Source organism: Columba livia, chromosome 8 (assembly GCF_036013475.1).
Source record: "Columba livia isolate bColLiv1 breed racing homer chromosome 8, bColLiv1.pat.W.v2, whole genome shotgun sequence".
NCBI lineage: Eukaryota > Metazoa > Chordata > Aves > Columbiformes > Columbidae > Columba > Columba livia.
The window spans coordinates 19,784,799-19,801,616 of NC_088609.1; the positions used below are offsets into that span (position 1 = coordinate 19,784,799).

The 16,818-nt window shown below is 38.7% G+C and overlaps 1 protein-coding gene across 12 annotated transcripts in view; it reads right to left on the reverse strand.

Annotated features, from left to right (window-relative positions):
• The window catches only part of GPSM2 (G protein signaling modulator 2), a 29,588-nt gene extending 12,790 nt beyond the window's left edge, over window positions 1-16,798 (reverse strand). For 2 of the 12 annotated variants that reach the window (XM_065072428.1, XM_065072422.1), the window contains exons 1-2: window positions 16,620-16,756; window positions 4,843-5,156 (exon numbers count right to left, since the gene is read on the reverse strand). In XM_065072428.1, the coding sequence (XP_064928500.1) occupies window positions 4,843-4,904 (62 nt within the window). In that variant the 5' untranslated portion in view covers window positions 4,905-5,156; window positions 16,620-16,756. Of the gene's footprint in view, window positions 1-216; window positions 2,536-2,590; window positions 2,725-4,842; window positions 5,157-5,399; window positions 16,260-16,571 lie in introns of those variants that run through there. The other 10 variants (XM_065072427.1, XM_065072421.1, XM_065072425.1 and 7 more) reach the window with 9 other exon arrangements.
• Window positions 16,799-16,818: the final 20 nt, after the last annotated feature.

The window sequence follows — 16,818 nt, forward strand, 5'->3', positions numbered from 1 at the left end:
GCTTTGACAAGACACAGCAATGAAGTATTCAACATGCCTGCAATGTTTACATTCCTTAATTTTACTAAATTGGGGGGGAAAAAAAAAAACAAAACAGGTTATGCATCATTCTACTCAAATCTGAGCAAAAAGGAAATCTTTTTGAAAAATACACTGACTTTAAAGGGAACTAGAAGAATTTGGATCACAAGCTACCAACACAAACCAGTACCATACCTGCTGGTCTTCGACATTCCACAACTTAAGCACAAGGAGATGACAGACATATTTAACTCTTGCAATTGAAAATACTGTATGCTTGGTAGCTGGTGAAGATGCGGACAGCAAACGGTAACTCGGGCATGCAGATCTCCCCAGGCCCAGCTCCTTAGGCTGGATATCCATAACACATGCAGTAGTTTTACGTTTGGAAGCTCCTCTCGGATAAGTTAAAGCATTCCTACTCGCTAGAACACACAACCTGGTTTTCGTTACATTTTGCATGTGTTGAATGTAAGACAGAAAAAGGCAGAAATGATTAAGGTACAGTTAAGTACAGGCAGGAATGATTACACCATCAGCAACTCAAGGTTTAAGACTTAAAACACTTCACTGGGTAATCTTAATCCTATCCAAAGAGGTTCTCTCCGGACACCTCATGTTAGCTGACATGGCCAATTAAAGTGATGGCTAGAAAATATGGGGCTCCTTAGTGTGAAGATTTAGACCATTACACAATCAAACTCATTTCTTTAGAATTTTAGCTTGAACAGCTAAAAAAAGAGTTGAGCTTTCAGCAAAATGTGTATGTGACATAATAATAGTCAAAATGCTACACTGAACTCCAATTCCATAAGCTAAGTTACCCCATTTAAAAATTCGTGTTTTGATTTGCAACTGTGATGCATCAGCCACCTAATGAATGAAGACAAGGCACAGCTTAGAAAGGTACAAGGATAATACCAGAGAATGACATGGACCAGAAATTTTTCTGATCCATTGAATTCCATTAATTTCACGCTATGCCAAAGACTGCCAAATGCCAAGGCAGCATCACCATGTCATCAAGGAACTTGAAATATAATATTATGACTTGGCAACCCAGACTTAATGTAACTTATAAAAATAAAAGATTTGGAATTTTTCATACGGAACATAACTAACTATGAAGTTCAGGCTTATGCCCAGGCTGATGAAAATTAGCTGTTATTACAGTGTTTCAATTCAACCAGAATTACAGGAAGTAAATGAGAATGGGAATTATTAATTGTATTGCATAAAAAAGAAACCACAATTGGATACTATTCTTGAGTGCAACACTAGAAAAGTTGTGTTAACAGGTTACTAGAATTTGTACAGCAAATTAAAGCTATAATTCCATTTGGATCCATTCATACTGACCTACCATTTTTAAATAAGTTATCTAAAAAAAAAAAAAAAGAACAGAGAAATTATTTATTTCCACACTTGCCTGTACTCAATATTAATATTTTATTCACATTATAAGAGATATGAAATCACTCAGTTATTTTAAGTTTGCTAGGCTTACCCATCAAGAACCAAAACTGGACCCAGAAGAATTTTGGGTTTGGTTTGGGTTTTTTTATCTCCATTACTTAAAGGACTGCTATGAAGGCTAGCACAAATCTTTTTCTTTAAAACAAAAAGAAAATACATACATATTTGCATAGGTGTTCTCTAGTCAAAAAGTGATCACCTCTTGGAAATGTTCTCAGAGGCTGTTTGAACTGTCACTACTAATGGTTAACTAGCATATTGGCAGACTAGACAGGGCTAGGTTATCAATGTTTTAGGAAGTCATTAAATAGTTACAAGGAGAATATGAAATTACTTTCTCTGTTCCCAGAGCTGAATTGAATTACTTATTTATTCAACAGCAAATGGCTAAACAAAAGACACATTGAATTTGCAGAGACAAGAAGACAACAAGGTCCATTCATCTCTGTACTTCTAATTAAATTCTGTTCCTGTTAAAAGGGATAATGTTCTTGCAGATATTGCTGTGGAAATGCTCATATAGGGCTTCTATTTGTTACTCTGTTTATAGTTGCCTGGACCTGTATTCTGAAAGGCTGGCATCTCCTGAATAATTTCTCATTTGTAAAACTACCTCGTCCTTATCTGTCCCATCTAAGCTTTTCATCTTGCCTGGCTCACCCTATTTTTTTTCCTCTTCTTTTTTTTCCCCTTGTTATTCTCTGTCCTTCTTCACATTTTCTTCTGAATCTTTATACTTATAAGAGTATAAACCCTATACATGTGTCTTCACCCTCAGCTCCGTTTTTTCTCCGATTTTGGAGTCTCCCTTCAGCTGTTCTCATCTTACAACAAAGAACAGAAAACTGGTAAGAAACAAGGCAACAGAAGAAGGTAAGAAGACTCATCGATTACTACAATTGCTAAGCACAATTAATTTAGGTTTATTTCATTCAATTCCCACTAAGAGGATTTTTTGCTATTGAGGGGGAACAGGGCTGCCACGCAATTCGCCATGAACCAGGTCAATACACATAACAAAAACCACCCTATTATCTCTCTTTAATTCAGATGCATAAAAAAGCCACAGCATCTTATAATATGGATCACATACCATTCCTGCCTCCTGCCCTTGTGCTTGGTTTCTAGAGGTAACGCAGAAGCAGAGCACACTGAGCACTCCCAACAACAGACTACACCTCCCTCCGCTGGAACGCTCTGTTTAGTCAAACTAAGGCTGATGGCAAACTGCGGAACAAAACAACACGCACATCAACAAAGCAACTACACACCTGAATGTTGGGTTCTTTTGCTCCAGTCAAGATACAAGCAGTTACAAATTTTTGGTGCATGAATTTAGTAGGCCAAGATGAGTTCTATAAATATTTAACTCTATAGATCACTTATTAGTCCCATTTATTAACTTCAGCAATTTATTTTCAGCCACTAAAAAGGACTAAGAAATAGTTTTCTTCCACCAGCATAAGCATTTTTATAGCTGCTGAAGTGGCACTGGTCAGCTACAGTGGGGAGAAAGAAACAGCCTGCACAGTAAGAAACAGCCCATTCTGAAGCCTTTCTATAAGAGTGGGCCACCAGCTTCTCTTTAAAGTCAGTTCTGTTGGAATAGCAGTGGGAAAGAAAGAGCATTCTGAGAGCCAAACGAGCCCAGCACAATACCTGTATGTAAAAAAAATTTAAAAGTGATAAATAGCACCACCACCCCCAGTAACTTATGGACTATTCTTTCCTTCTTAAATTTTTAAAATACAACTGAATAAAATATTTCCAAATTATAGCTCTTAAATTAAATAATCACAAGATTCCAATTCAATATACTGAATTAATTTTCTGTTTCTCTAAGTTTTAGATAAGTTTCATATTTAAAAAAGGATTATGCCTTGAGTTTTTTACATGTTCAGATTACAGTTCTTACAGAAAGGTTTAATATGGCCATTAATATTTAATTAGTGTCATTCAAGGCTGTACTGAAATACAGCATAAAGTACTATGACATTTTTCCCTGGCTGTGCTTGCCAATATTTTTGAAGTTATTTTTGGCTTGTCAGTTTAAAGCAGACAATTGGCTGTGCCCCCTTCTTCATCCATTTGCTTCTATAATAGGACCTGAACAGCTCCTGCTTCTATGAAAGAGTGAACAAGGATCTCACAGAGTTGCCAGGGGAGGTCTAAGAGCAGCAGCAGCAGCAGCGAGGGGAAACACGTTCCAGGAATGCTGGGAGTCACGTACACTCGGGAAACACAGCACAGAAGAAATACCATGTGCACACGCTCAGGGATTCCTGTTGTCAAAGCCACCATGTAAAGATTTTAGCAAAATAAAGAGAGTAGAGAGTAAATTATTTACTAATTTTCTCCTTACTGACCAGGAAAATGCTGCTCCTGCTGACTGCCCTGCCAACAAGAACTGACAGTGCACTTCTCTGAAATGGCAGCACAGACCGATGGACAGCAACCTAACACTGTCACGGCGGTTTCAGAATTAATTTTAAGCCGCAGCATGTGCTGTCTTACAAATAAGGGTAGTGTTTTGACCCTGTTAGCTAGCAAGGAAACGGCCTCCAAAGCAAGAATGACTGCGGGGAGCGTGAAGGGAGAACACACAAGAATCATGCTTCTTTTTGTTTTTAAAACAATCATTCCAGTATTCATGTGCCCATTCCTTTGGAATGAGCTGCAAGATTTACACTTCCAAACATCAACCATCCAAATACCACACACTAAGCAATGCTTCCATTGTTCAGGTTCATGAGAAGGAGGCTGCATCTTGTCCCATGTCTGCAAAGGGGATTCCAGAATAAAAATTATAAAAGCTCTCAGAAGGAAAATCACATATCCTCTTGACTTACTTTTCTAGTCCAAGGTATCAGACGAGTTTCTACCTATCAATAAAATCTCTTTATTTTAAGCAAGGAAAACACTGGTCCAGGTGACAGTACACCTGTCATTCATAGAAGCAATAACGGGACAAGTACAGAGAACTTTAGCAGACAAAACTGCATATGCAGGCCAAAAGCTAAATGAAGACAGAGCAATGTATTACCATGCAGGGATCATACTTCACATCATTCTATCAGAAATACAAAGAAATACAGTCAATCATGTACTATTCTGCAACCACACACAGTTCCAATGCCATAAAATCATGCAATTATACTAATATAATCTACTATATAACACAAGTCAATTTTCATATTTCAAAAATCGAGACAAGAAAAAAGTTATTTTAGCTTTCAGTTTCAATAAGAATAGTAACAGAGATACCAAACTATTCGTTGCAACTTGTTTAGTTTTCTTTTATTAACAAGCACTTATTCATCCATACTAAAACTAATAGAGTCTTACCTGTATCGCACGTGAAAGGAACGATCTTCACGCATGCTTATCAAAACATTACTGTCCTCCATTGAGTTGCATTATCAGTAGAGAAAATAAGACTGTTCTGTAGTAGGGTAAGTACTTTACTATGGAGAATTGTTGTCAGAACACCATTCCAGTTAGTATATTAATAAGTTGGAGGAAAGATATCCTAAGATCCTGTTGAAAAACTCTTCTTTATTTCTAAGGTAAGGAGGTCACTTTCAGACACCTCTGAAACCTTCAGAAACGTGTTCAAGTTCTTTCATCTGTGGCCCTTTAAGCTCCACTCAGCTGCGTTTCTGCAAAGGGAACACAACATGCTTGGCTTGAAGTCTCATAGTCAGTTAATAAGTCACAACTATTTGCAGCTGATGTAAAAGCGTAACACTGCTCCTAGCAAGCAGGAAGTGTCAATCACGAACTTAAAGCCAGAGCCAAAGCCTTCTACATACATATGGCAATTCCTGTAGGCAAGCAAGAAAGCAAAGAATATTTAACAAAACCAACGCTCTCTATTCCGTTGGAAACTTCAAGTCATTTACCTTTGTTAATATTCTTTGGCCTTATGAAGATCCAAGTAAAAAGCTTAGGAGATGAAAGCTACAAAATTAAAGGCATAACATAAAACAGATCACAAACTGCTTTACACCTAAACAGCACTGCTGAAACCCCAGAGACTGCTGGAATCCCACAGCTGTCAGAACTGGCTGACACAATCCCACCTGGAGAGCATCCATTCTGGATATCATCCCACCCAGAACACAACGAGCACAGAAGCCAGCAGAGGCTTAAACTCTATTCCCCTTTCCCCTCCCCACTCCCAAAAGAAAAGCAGGGAGGTATAGGGCTTTTGATTTTATTTTTTTTATTTTTTTAACACTAGCTTCATGTTCCCAAATGCTGCAGCATTGATATATGGGCTCCAAACTCTGCTTCAAAGGGATTGCTGCAGCCAGCACTTAGACATCAGACATGTTTAGGCTGGCAGGGAGAAGATTAACAGAAAAGAAACTGTATTCAAAAGTTAACCCACTTTAAGTATATTTTTAGTAGAGGAGTTGACATATTTATTGCTCAGTACTAATATTACCTTCCTTTGCAAGTAAATATATAGTTGTGTAATTCACAAATGCATATTTCATCAAGAGCCTGCAGAGATGTCAAAAGAGCAGAACTCAGGTTTAAAGCTGCAGCCAGAAGAAAATGCAACCCTCTCTAGTTTTAATTGTCAATGTAGGCCATGCCTTTTCCACTCCTTAGTTTTACCAAGTGGCAGCTATGAAGACTGATGCTTCCTATCATACTCTGCCTTGACAGCACCCCTCAAATGGACCGTCCACATTCTTCCAGCCAAACAACTCTCCCGCCCTTCCATGCTCTTCATTAGAATTATTTAGCATCAACAAGCGGGTGTGGGTATATTTTTGCAATTACCAACCGTGACACATGCAGTTTACAATACCATTGCAACCCACATACTGGGAAGGCCATGTTACCAGTATTTACTCTCCAGAAGTTTGCCTGACCCTCAAATCAGATAACTCCCACAAGCAGACAGCAGCAAGCCACCCAGCCTACAGCACTCACCCATGGGCACTCCCGGTGCTCAGCAAACACCAGGGAACTGAAAGTTCTCTGCCATAACTGGATACGCTCATGAAAACTACCACATGCCACAAACTAAAAAGTGTATACTTTGGCAACTGCTACGGATCGTGAAATAAGTAATCATTGTGGTAATTTCCTTGTGTATTAGCTGAATTATTTAAGAAGCTTTTTTTAAAAAATAAAAAGCTAAATATAATTTTAAAAGCAGAGTTATATTCAAAAGTATATCACAATAACTGCCTTTATTTAAACAGCAGTTATTTTTAGCAGTACCTTTCTCATCGTCTGTTTATAATTTCATCTCATCTGAGCTACGCTTCTGTGCTCACACTTAACCTCATCCTCTGACCAATGTCACCATCTCAAATCACGATTCCTGCATTCTTCCCTCCTTACTAGCTGTACGGCACATCCCTGATCTTGGGAGGGTGCTATGGACACACCCAAGTTGGCCAACACAAGTCCAACACAAATTACCGGGTCTGGTCTTCACACCTCGCTTCCTTCACCCATAACTCATTACAATGTCAAGTTAGACCTTCAGCCATGCCAACATGGAATCAGTAAGCAAATTTAAAGCACATTAATTAGAGTGGTGAACTCAAAATTCAGGATGTGGAAATCGGTGAACCCTCCCTTCCACAAACAGTATCTCTCAAGCGTAAACTGGCCTTGGGAGGACCATGCTCTAGTAAATTAAACCCTGCTCCTTCAGCTGATGCACCTTAACTATTCAGAATATCTCTGTGTGACCAAGCCTTTCCTGGACTCAGAGGGCACAGTACCTCAGCAGAAAAGCCTAGGGAATTAACAGAAATCGGAAGAAGTTCTACTCTATTGGCATATCTAACAGTGAAACGCACTTTCTCCTAAACTTGCATTTTCATTAAAACTTCATGTAGCAGGAAAGAAGCACTTGGTGTTTACTAGACACACAAAAAAAATCTGTATAAATGCAAAGTAGCTGCTTTCAATGTATTCTTTTCACACCTTTAAACAATGCAAAAATCTATATGCATGTTAAAGAGCTGCCTTTCAGGAAAGCATAAACAGAAAAATGAAGTTGTATATGCAACTTTAAAATTCACAACTTTCCTATTCCAGCCATCAAATGCAGGAAGTCCGAGCTTTTCTGTAATTTCAAAGTACTGGAAAAAAAAGCACACAGAAAAAAGACTGGCCCTCCTTTAGAAGTAGAAAATTTACTAAACAGGTGTTACTAATTACACAGCGGTACTATACCAAAATGACCACCACCCGCGAGTGATTAGGGCTCACCCACCCCATCTATAAACAGCTTAAAGATGTTCAATTAAACCATCCATAAAAAGCTAACTTTGCCTCAATTCAATGCTTTATCTAAAAAAATGTACTTATCACTGTCAAAAAGTCACTCTTCATTATTTTCTATTAAATCACAGATTTCTATAGAAACAATATAGATTGGATAGATATAGATATATAGATATATGCCTAGGGTTTGCATAGCATGAGGTTTTACGACTGAATTCCTTACTAAATTCTATGAAAGTACTTTTATCTTCATTCTGTGAAATTGCATAAAATCTATTAAGTTAATTTTACAAATTTTACAATGATATTTTAAAAAATCATGGTAAAGTACTAATATTACATACTGAAAGGAATCCCACATAGCAATGCTTTAAAAAGTGAAATCCCATCACAGTGCACTTACACAGTGTTTTTCATAAAATTATTATAATTGTTCTCAGCAAGAGAATCGAAGCCTAATGGCTGATATTCAAAATAAAGTACATCTCAACCTTCCATGAACAGCACTGAACTGAATCAGTGATATATATACTAAGACTTGAATGAGGATCGCCCTCCAGAACAATTATGGAAGAGACCAAGACTCCCCTATCTTCAGTTCTGATCTGTATATTTCAAGTCCCTGACAGCAATAAAACAGTAGCTGTAATTTCTTTCTCAGAAGTCTGTTATGCAGGCTAATTGCCTCAGTTAATACAACTTCTAGACAAGCATTTCATGTTTTATGGCATTTTCAATTTCAGAAAAGATTTGAGCACACACTGTGAATATTATTACAATGGTAGACAATCATTTCAATCAGTTTGCAGGTCTTAGTTACACTGATCATCTATGATAGACCCCTTAATTTTAACTTTTTATAAAATATGACATTTCCAGACTAGTGAAAATGAAGTGGCGAGCAACAGAAAACTATTTCTTAGCAGTATATGGAACCAATAACCAGAATATAGTTGGAGAGGCAGATTGCTTTTCTCCCCCTGCATCTCCTTAAACCAGTGAATTTCTGCAGCTTCCATGGCTCTTTCCCTCAACCCACACCTTTCTTCTTGGAATCTGCCAGACCACCAAGAGTATCACTTGCCTTGACTACAGCTGCATGGCTGAGATACGCTGACTGGTCACTTGGGGGCTGACAAACAGAACATCTAATGGCTCAGTTCCTTCTGCCTTTCCCTGAAGGAGACAATCAAGTAACACCTTCTCTACCCATCTGCTATTTTTCACAAAGCTATAGGAAAGGAGCATCTGCCAAATGAAGTCATTACTTAATGAGAGATTCAAAAGCTACTAGAGGAAAATACAGATAGAGGCAGATGAATTGCATAAATTGTATTTCCTTAGAAAAACCACCTACAGAGATGTGTTGTTTCAAGATTAAAGCAAATTTCCCAATGGTGAACTCAGTTTGAATTTCAGGAAGAAACTATAGCAGGGGGGGATGAAAAAATATTTTTTTTTAAAAAAAAGCTTGAACTGGATTATCTAAAAACAAAGCAGAGCTCTGTATACCCTATGGAGCAGGAGACAGACTCAACAACGTCAAAAATATACTGACAATTCTGTTACTGAAATATAGAGACTAGTCTGGCTCCAGACCTTCAAAATATAAAATAATATACAAACACAAATAGTACAACGAGGAACACTCAAAACTAGACAAACCATAATTTTAGTCTTTAATGTTGTCCAAGGATATTTTTGAGATTCACCTGAATTAACAAATAAGCCTAAAATAAGCCAAGAAAAAAATCCTTACAATTCTATACCAAGTTTAATATTACATTTACATAGTAATTGGCATCATCATTAGCATTTCTGTAGTAATAAATATTCCCCTGCGAACTAACCTTACAATAACTCTGTGCCATGCTGGGAAAAAGCTATTTTTTTCAAACCTTGAGCACAACACAATACAAGTGACTAGTCATGAGAGCAATCATGCAGACACAAGAAACACCAGACTAAGACCAGTGTGGTTACCCTTGGAAGCTTAATTTTAAACTCCTCTCTGCATCACCTTGGATAAGCTGACAGCGCATGGAAACCACCTTCACTGAGGAACTGGATTTGAATCTCCACTCAGGGTCAGTGGTGACCTGGAGCAATACCTGCTCTGAAATACTGTCTTTTTCTCTACGTGGATTTATATATAGAGCAGACACTTTCAGAGTAAACCATGGGCTTATTTTAAAGGACCAGCTCAGCAGCACACAACCCAAGCAGCACACAATCCAAGTCCAGACACCACCGGGTTGCACCTGAAGGACAGACCAGGAAAGCTGAGGTTTGTAAACAACTTCCTCAGAGGCTCCTCCTAGGTGTGAGTCTGATAAAGCAGATTCTGCAGAGCTTGTAATCAGCACGGATCACAGGATAGACCCAGCCTAACACATCCTCTGCTATCACGCTTATCAGCAAGCTGCAAATAAATTAATACCACTATTTAATGTTCTTAATTCAGATGCTTCCTCCTCCACCCTGACTATATTTGCCACGCTCACTTATAAATGTGGGCCCATACGAAACTAAGACACACAACTGAATATTGCAGACAATTCTAAAATGGGTGGAAGGGGGGGTATTGTACTATCTTACATCCACATATGACGTTCTTTCAACAAAATAGGAATCTTACCAACCCACTGCTCCACAGTCCTGGAATCTCACTTATAGCATACTAATAGAGGAAGGAACACGTAGTTTCCTCCCTTTACCCAAACCATGCAGACAGAGCTATCTTTTAGATATGAAATCATCAGCTCCTTGCTGGAAAGAGAATAAAAAAATTGTAACCAACAGCATAAGGCTAGACAACCATTTTATTATCAGAACTGACTGATGCATAACTACCTTTTATATATCAAAATAACAGAATTATTAGTGACATATAGAAACTCAACTCCACTATCTATTAAATTATTTCTCTCTTCTTAGCCAGTCAATCCCAAGACTTAATTAATTCAGTATAACCAGCAGTCTTTCTAGATAGTCAACAGAAGCACAGAGGTTATAAAAGAGCAGAAAAATACTAATAACAGGTGAAATGACACTCATGACACCCTCCTCAAAAAATTAAAATAACTGCTAAATGAAAAATTACACAAATACTATCATTATCTGTCATGAACTCCTCAGTGATCTAACTGATATTATTCTTCAAATTATCTCCCAAATATTTTTCTAGCACTGTATTTACCCAAATGGAAGAAAATGCTTTTTGTCCAAGTATTTTAATTTACTGGTGCAGTTATCAATATAAATGCAAGAGGAGAAACCCCCTAGTGACAAAGGAGCAGAAGTATGCCCAGACCAGCCCAAGGTAGGACTGTAAAGTAATTGTATTGAAAATATCAATATGAAATGAAGTAATGAAAATATTGCATTAAACCCAACAACTGCTTTACAAAATTCAATACACAATTATTAATCATGCTAGTTTATTAAATTCTATTCATATTTTTTAAATGGGCCCAAAAATCCTCTAGCAATGAGATCTTTCTAAATCTTGAGATTTAAACAAACAAAACAAAAACCACAAAAAAACAAAACAAAACAAAACAAACACACCAAACAAAGAGGTTGCAACCATTTCTGACACAAATTTTGCTCACAATGATGTGAGGATCTTACCACATCCACAGCTGAAAATGAAAGCACGGACTTGAATTCAACACTAGAAGAACACTGCTCCAGAGCAGAGTCCAACATTTCTTATCTACTTACTAATACAGACCCTGCATTATGACAGACATAGGAACAGTGGAGATATTGAATTTATCATCTTATTTCTAAAAAGGTTGGTTGGTTCTAGTTTTTTTTTTTTAAACTTCTTTGGTTTCCTAAACCCAACTGACGTTGTTGCATGGCGAGTTCTAACTGCAGTAAGAGAAGGTTTGTTCCCTCTGTGCCCTTTCACGCAGGCTAATTTCTCAATGCTCCCTCCACTCATATCCACAGCAGATTGGAAGCCCTGGCTAATAGAACATTCTGTTAAACGCAACCCAAAGTCTAGAAGCATTTCTACATGCCCTCCAGCATTACCTGTATATAATCTCCACATACTCTCTGGATTAGGAGAAGGTTTGTTCCTTTCTGTTTATGGAATAGCTAGCGTGATAGAGTGTTTGGGGCTTTAAGTCACGCTGAAGGGCTGCGACATGGCAAGTCTTTTAAATGCTATATATCCTTCTTGTTCATTTTCCCTTTCTGTTGTTTAAGGGTTGTGCAAAAAACAAGTACGCATTGCCTAGCATTATTTTCAGTGTTACTCACCCACTACCAACATTAAAACACAAGCAGTCTTAATGACACAAAGTTCTTTCTGCCAAATCATAAAAAAACTATTCCAAACAACCATGATAACTGAATCGAAGAGCATCTTCCTTCTCTGAGTCAGAAAGAAGATCGCCTGCATTCTTACGAGTTATTTTGTCTTCCTTTCATATGAAACACCCAAGCAGTAGATAAAAACTGCATATACACAATGTAACAAGAAACATATATCATACCAAAAAAAAAAAAAAATTAAAACTTTCAGTTAAGGAACATTCAAATTTCTGGTCAGAATCTGGTATCTCTACTCACACTACACAACCTATTTTTACCCAGCTATCAGATTGAAATGTAAATACGTACCTTAAAATGGAAAAAATTATTAAGAGCAGAAAGAGAAGTCAGAAACTTATGAGAATGATGCAATCCATAAGTGACAAAAACCATATATCCTCATTGCTAGTATATTCAGGGTACTGACATACTTCCAGGCCAACTCTGTTGACTTTTGTAAATGAAAATGTGCCCTATTAGTCATAGTAAAGGTATAGGTTTATAAATAGAAATATTTAAGGCATCTTGCAATGATACAGGTCATATAGTGACAGTCTTAGAACGTACTGCAGATAAAAACAAAGAGCTAGCACACATACTTCCACTGAGTAACACAAAGTAGCAACAAAGGCACATATTAGACTCATATCTGAGCATATGAAACATAAGCATTCAATGATGCAAAGGTGGACCTCTCAGTGCCTCTATCACAGAGTATCATTCCAGAATGGAACATCCTTTTTCTAAGAGAAGCAGTATTTTGCTCAAAAATCAGTTTGCTACTTAATGTATGTAATTACTGTCTAGTGTGCAAGTTAAAGAACTGGGAGTAGCTAACACAAGTAACCACAAACATTTTTATTATAAGGATATTCCTGCAAGCAGTTTATATAAGCCATCTATTTAAATCCTGAAGCAAGGCAATCCCACACTCTGACAAAATAAGAAATACAAGAGCATGAAGTGCATGAAACTAATCAGGAAACTGAAAACTAACTCTAAATGCAACAAGATGAAGATTTCAGACAGAAGACTATAACAGAATAACATCCTCTCTTTGGCTTAAAAGAAGAGCAAAGTCAGAATACCTGATAATTTTTCACATATTTGATACATCACGGTATTAGGACTCTCTTTTTATTTTTTTTCATCAGAACTAAGTTTTTAAATACTGCCATTCATAAACTGAAAACAAAGATCATCCTGTCTTCTTTCCAAGCATCTCACAGAACCTGTATTACTCAGCTGAAATGATCCACGGTAGTTTAGTGGCAGCAGCACTGCTGGGTGCATCACTTGTGCACTCAGTTCTCAAGTATAAACAGGATTAACTGTCTCCTCATTCTAAGTCTACAGCTGAACAACATACAGCTACAACCTGTATAAACTGTAAAAGTGCAGGATGAACACATACTGTAGTGAAAAGAACACATTTTTTCTTATTGTTTGCTTCCAATAAACACAGTTTATTTATGGCACATTATCTATGGAGATTTAAGGAAAAAAAATATTTATTGAGGTGCCAAGTTGTAAATTGTTTTGCATATTTATTCCGACATCTGGGAGGCAGGTGCAAATCTATTCAAAAGCTAGTCAACACATATTCTTCAGTCTCTGTGATGAATACTGAACTGCAGTCCATTTTGCCCCCACTGCCCCCAGCTTTATCCTCTGTATATGCGCATTAGCACACAAATACAATTGGGCACAATAGCATATCCTGACCTCTAACAAACCAACAATCACTAGGTAGGGACTGGCTCCAAAGTGTTGCACGCAAGGTACAAAATTCTTAAAAGGATACTAGCAGGACAATGTTAGAAAAAATGTAGTAAACAGAAATAGTAAAGAAAGGCTTATTTATAGGTCATGTATAGTTTATACTCTCTGTAATTCGGCTGCAAAGTTTTTCCTTCCTATTAGTAAAAGGTTTATAATATACAGAAGTTTTATTATATGAACAAGAATCATAGTCTTCAAACACTGCCAAATTTGAGTCTGAAGAGGCAGCTTGATGTTACTCATCTGATCAATATTATATTTGTTTCAGACCATCTCTCACCAGTTTATCCACCTTTTTCCTGTATTTTATATTCCTAATATTGTGGTCTTCCAAAAATTAATACTTTATTTTTTTATATGATCATTTACATAGTTGACTTGCTATTAAATGGGTAAGTAACAGTTAAGGGGTTTTTTTCTTCACCTGGTATCTCTCTGTTCTTTCATTCACACAAATAGTAACAGCAATAACAGGCTGATCTTTCAGGAAGTCGTGAGATCAATACTTATTCCTTAAATATAAACAATTTCGTTAAGACGTTAACCTTAAAAACTCCTAAAACCAAGACCACAGTTACCAGATCTTGGCAGGAACAACTAAGTTGTGGAAAGGGAAACCAACTGCACAACTGCTACAAAAAACTGAATGACAAAAAGAAAAAAGTACAAATATCTCTGCTATTAAATTTAAAAAGCGGAAAATTAGGAGAAACTAAAAATTATCCTGTCTTAACCAAAACAGAAGGTGGCAGATAAATTGTGTAAAACAAGAAAAACTCCCTAAATGTTCAATAGTTAAAACTATGGACAGATAGCATTTATTTTTAGAAAAAAACACGTATTTCTTAATAGAACTTCTCCTTCCCAACTAGCAGGGAGCCAAGCTGCTCTTCAGATCATATTGCTCATTGGGACCTGAAGAACACTGGCTCAGAAAACAGGTCTGCTGTTACTTGTTGACAAGAAAAGGCGGATAATTTATACTAGAAACAGTTCTAGCAAAATAAGTTCCCATCTTGACCAGGTATCAGAGGCAAGACTAATTTTCAAAATTGCATTGTTCTCCTCTATAACATGCCAAAAGAAATAGGTTTTCTAAGTTTTTGCAATGCTTTTACTCGACATTCAAAGTAAAAGAGACTGGCTTGCTGACTACCAGAAGTGGTGTAAGTGAAGAAACAATTGTTGTCTCTAAATAGCTCAGAGAAAAAAAGAAAAAAAGTAAAGCCAAGCGACAATGAGAGCACAAGACCAAAATGATAGAATGTCTATCAACACCTTTTTTAAAATTACTTTGACCTTTTAACCATCAAGTTATGAAGAAATTCTCCAGTAAGAGTAGCAGGAATGTACAATCAATCCTAAGTAGTTTTAAGATGCTTGAAAGAGTTACAAGAGCATTTAAACAAAGCAACAGACACGACCCACATAGGTTCCTTCCAGTCAAATAAAGTTGCGTTAAGTTTCAGGTAAGTTTTGTGTCCACTTTATATGCAAGTAACTGAAAGTATAAAGTCCTTTGATCTGAAGATGAATGTATAACCACAATTCAGAAGTCTAGCTAACCATTAATGGAACTAGTAGGAAGGGACACTGGTACAGGCCTACAAATTAAACACACAATAAAAATATAAAATTATGACTTAAACAAAAGGTGTAAAGTTTTCAGACAACATTTATGGAGGGATGGGAATCTCTTAACTGATCTTTTTGAGATGTAGGACTCTACATTTTCTGCTGATTTTTGAGATGGCTGTGCAGCTCTCCATGGAAACCCAGGATGCCTGCAGCCTGCTGGAGAACCTAATGGGAACAGCACACTGTGCTGAAAAGGCTTCTAGAGCATAAGAAAGGCCACAGCTTCAAGGGGGGATAAAATCTGTGTCTCTGCAATCATTTCAATAAAGGGATAAAGAAGAATTCCTGATTACCTATGCTTCTTTGTTCAAAACCTGAATAACCAAAAGGGGAGGAACTTGGCTAGCAAAGGTTTAACAGACAAATAAGATCAGATGCAGTATTGTATGTCAGTACAGATATGCTGCAACATACTAACTCAAATTCTTAGAGACTTTAGAGGTTGTTCCCTGTACGCTTCACTCTTCACAGTACGTTTGCGGATCCTTTGGCTTATGTAATATTAACAGACTGTTTCATTCCCTCCCTTTAAAATTTTATTTAGCATTTATCATTTTTATCTATCTTATTAAGCACAACAGAACGGATTAAAGGTACCTAACGCGATGCCGTTTCGCTCTCGACTCACTGCAGAGAGCCAAGAGTGACCTCTCTCTCCCTCGGTGGCACTAAGCGGGTCGGACGGACACGTCCCGCCGTTGTTCCCCGAGGGAGGGCAGCGGCGGCCACAGGTGGCTCCTCCAGTCGAACGCCGGGGTTCGGGCACTCGCGGTCGCTCTCCACGGCTGACCGCACGGTGCGGGCACCCGCCGGCACGCCAGGCCGCGCAGCAGCAGCTCGGCCATGAAGGCCGCTGCAGCCTTGCAAAGCCGGGACTGGAGGAGCCGGCGCTGCCGCCGTAGTGGAGCTCGGGGCCGCCCGACCTCGCACGGCTGCTGACAGGCGACCGGGCCCGGCGGTCCCACTGGGCCAGGCGGCCCCGCGCGGCGCGGACACTGCCCGCCGCAAACCACCCTTCCCGGCAGCCGGCGACCCCCGCCGCGCCCAGGACGCGACCCCCGCACCTGGTGCTGGTGCTGCCCGCGCCGCTTCCCGCCCGGCCCGCTCCTCACCTGCCGCCGGCGCGCGCCCGCTGCCCAGCGGCTCCCAGCGCGAGCGCCGCAGCGGGGAGCGCGGGGCCGCGCCCGCCCACGCGCAGCCGTTCTTCGAACCCACCAATCCCCGCGCGCGGCCAACGGCTCTGCGCACGCTCCGCCCCGCCGCCGGAAGGCCGCATCATTCACACGGACCAATGGAGAAGGAAAGGGCGGG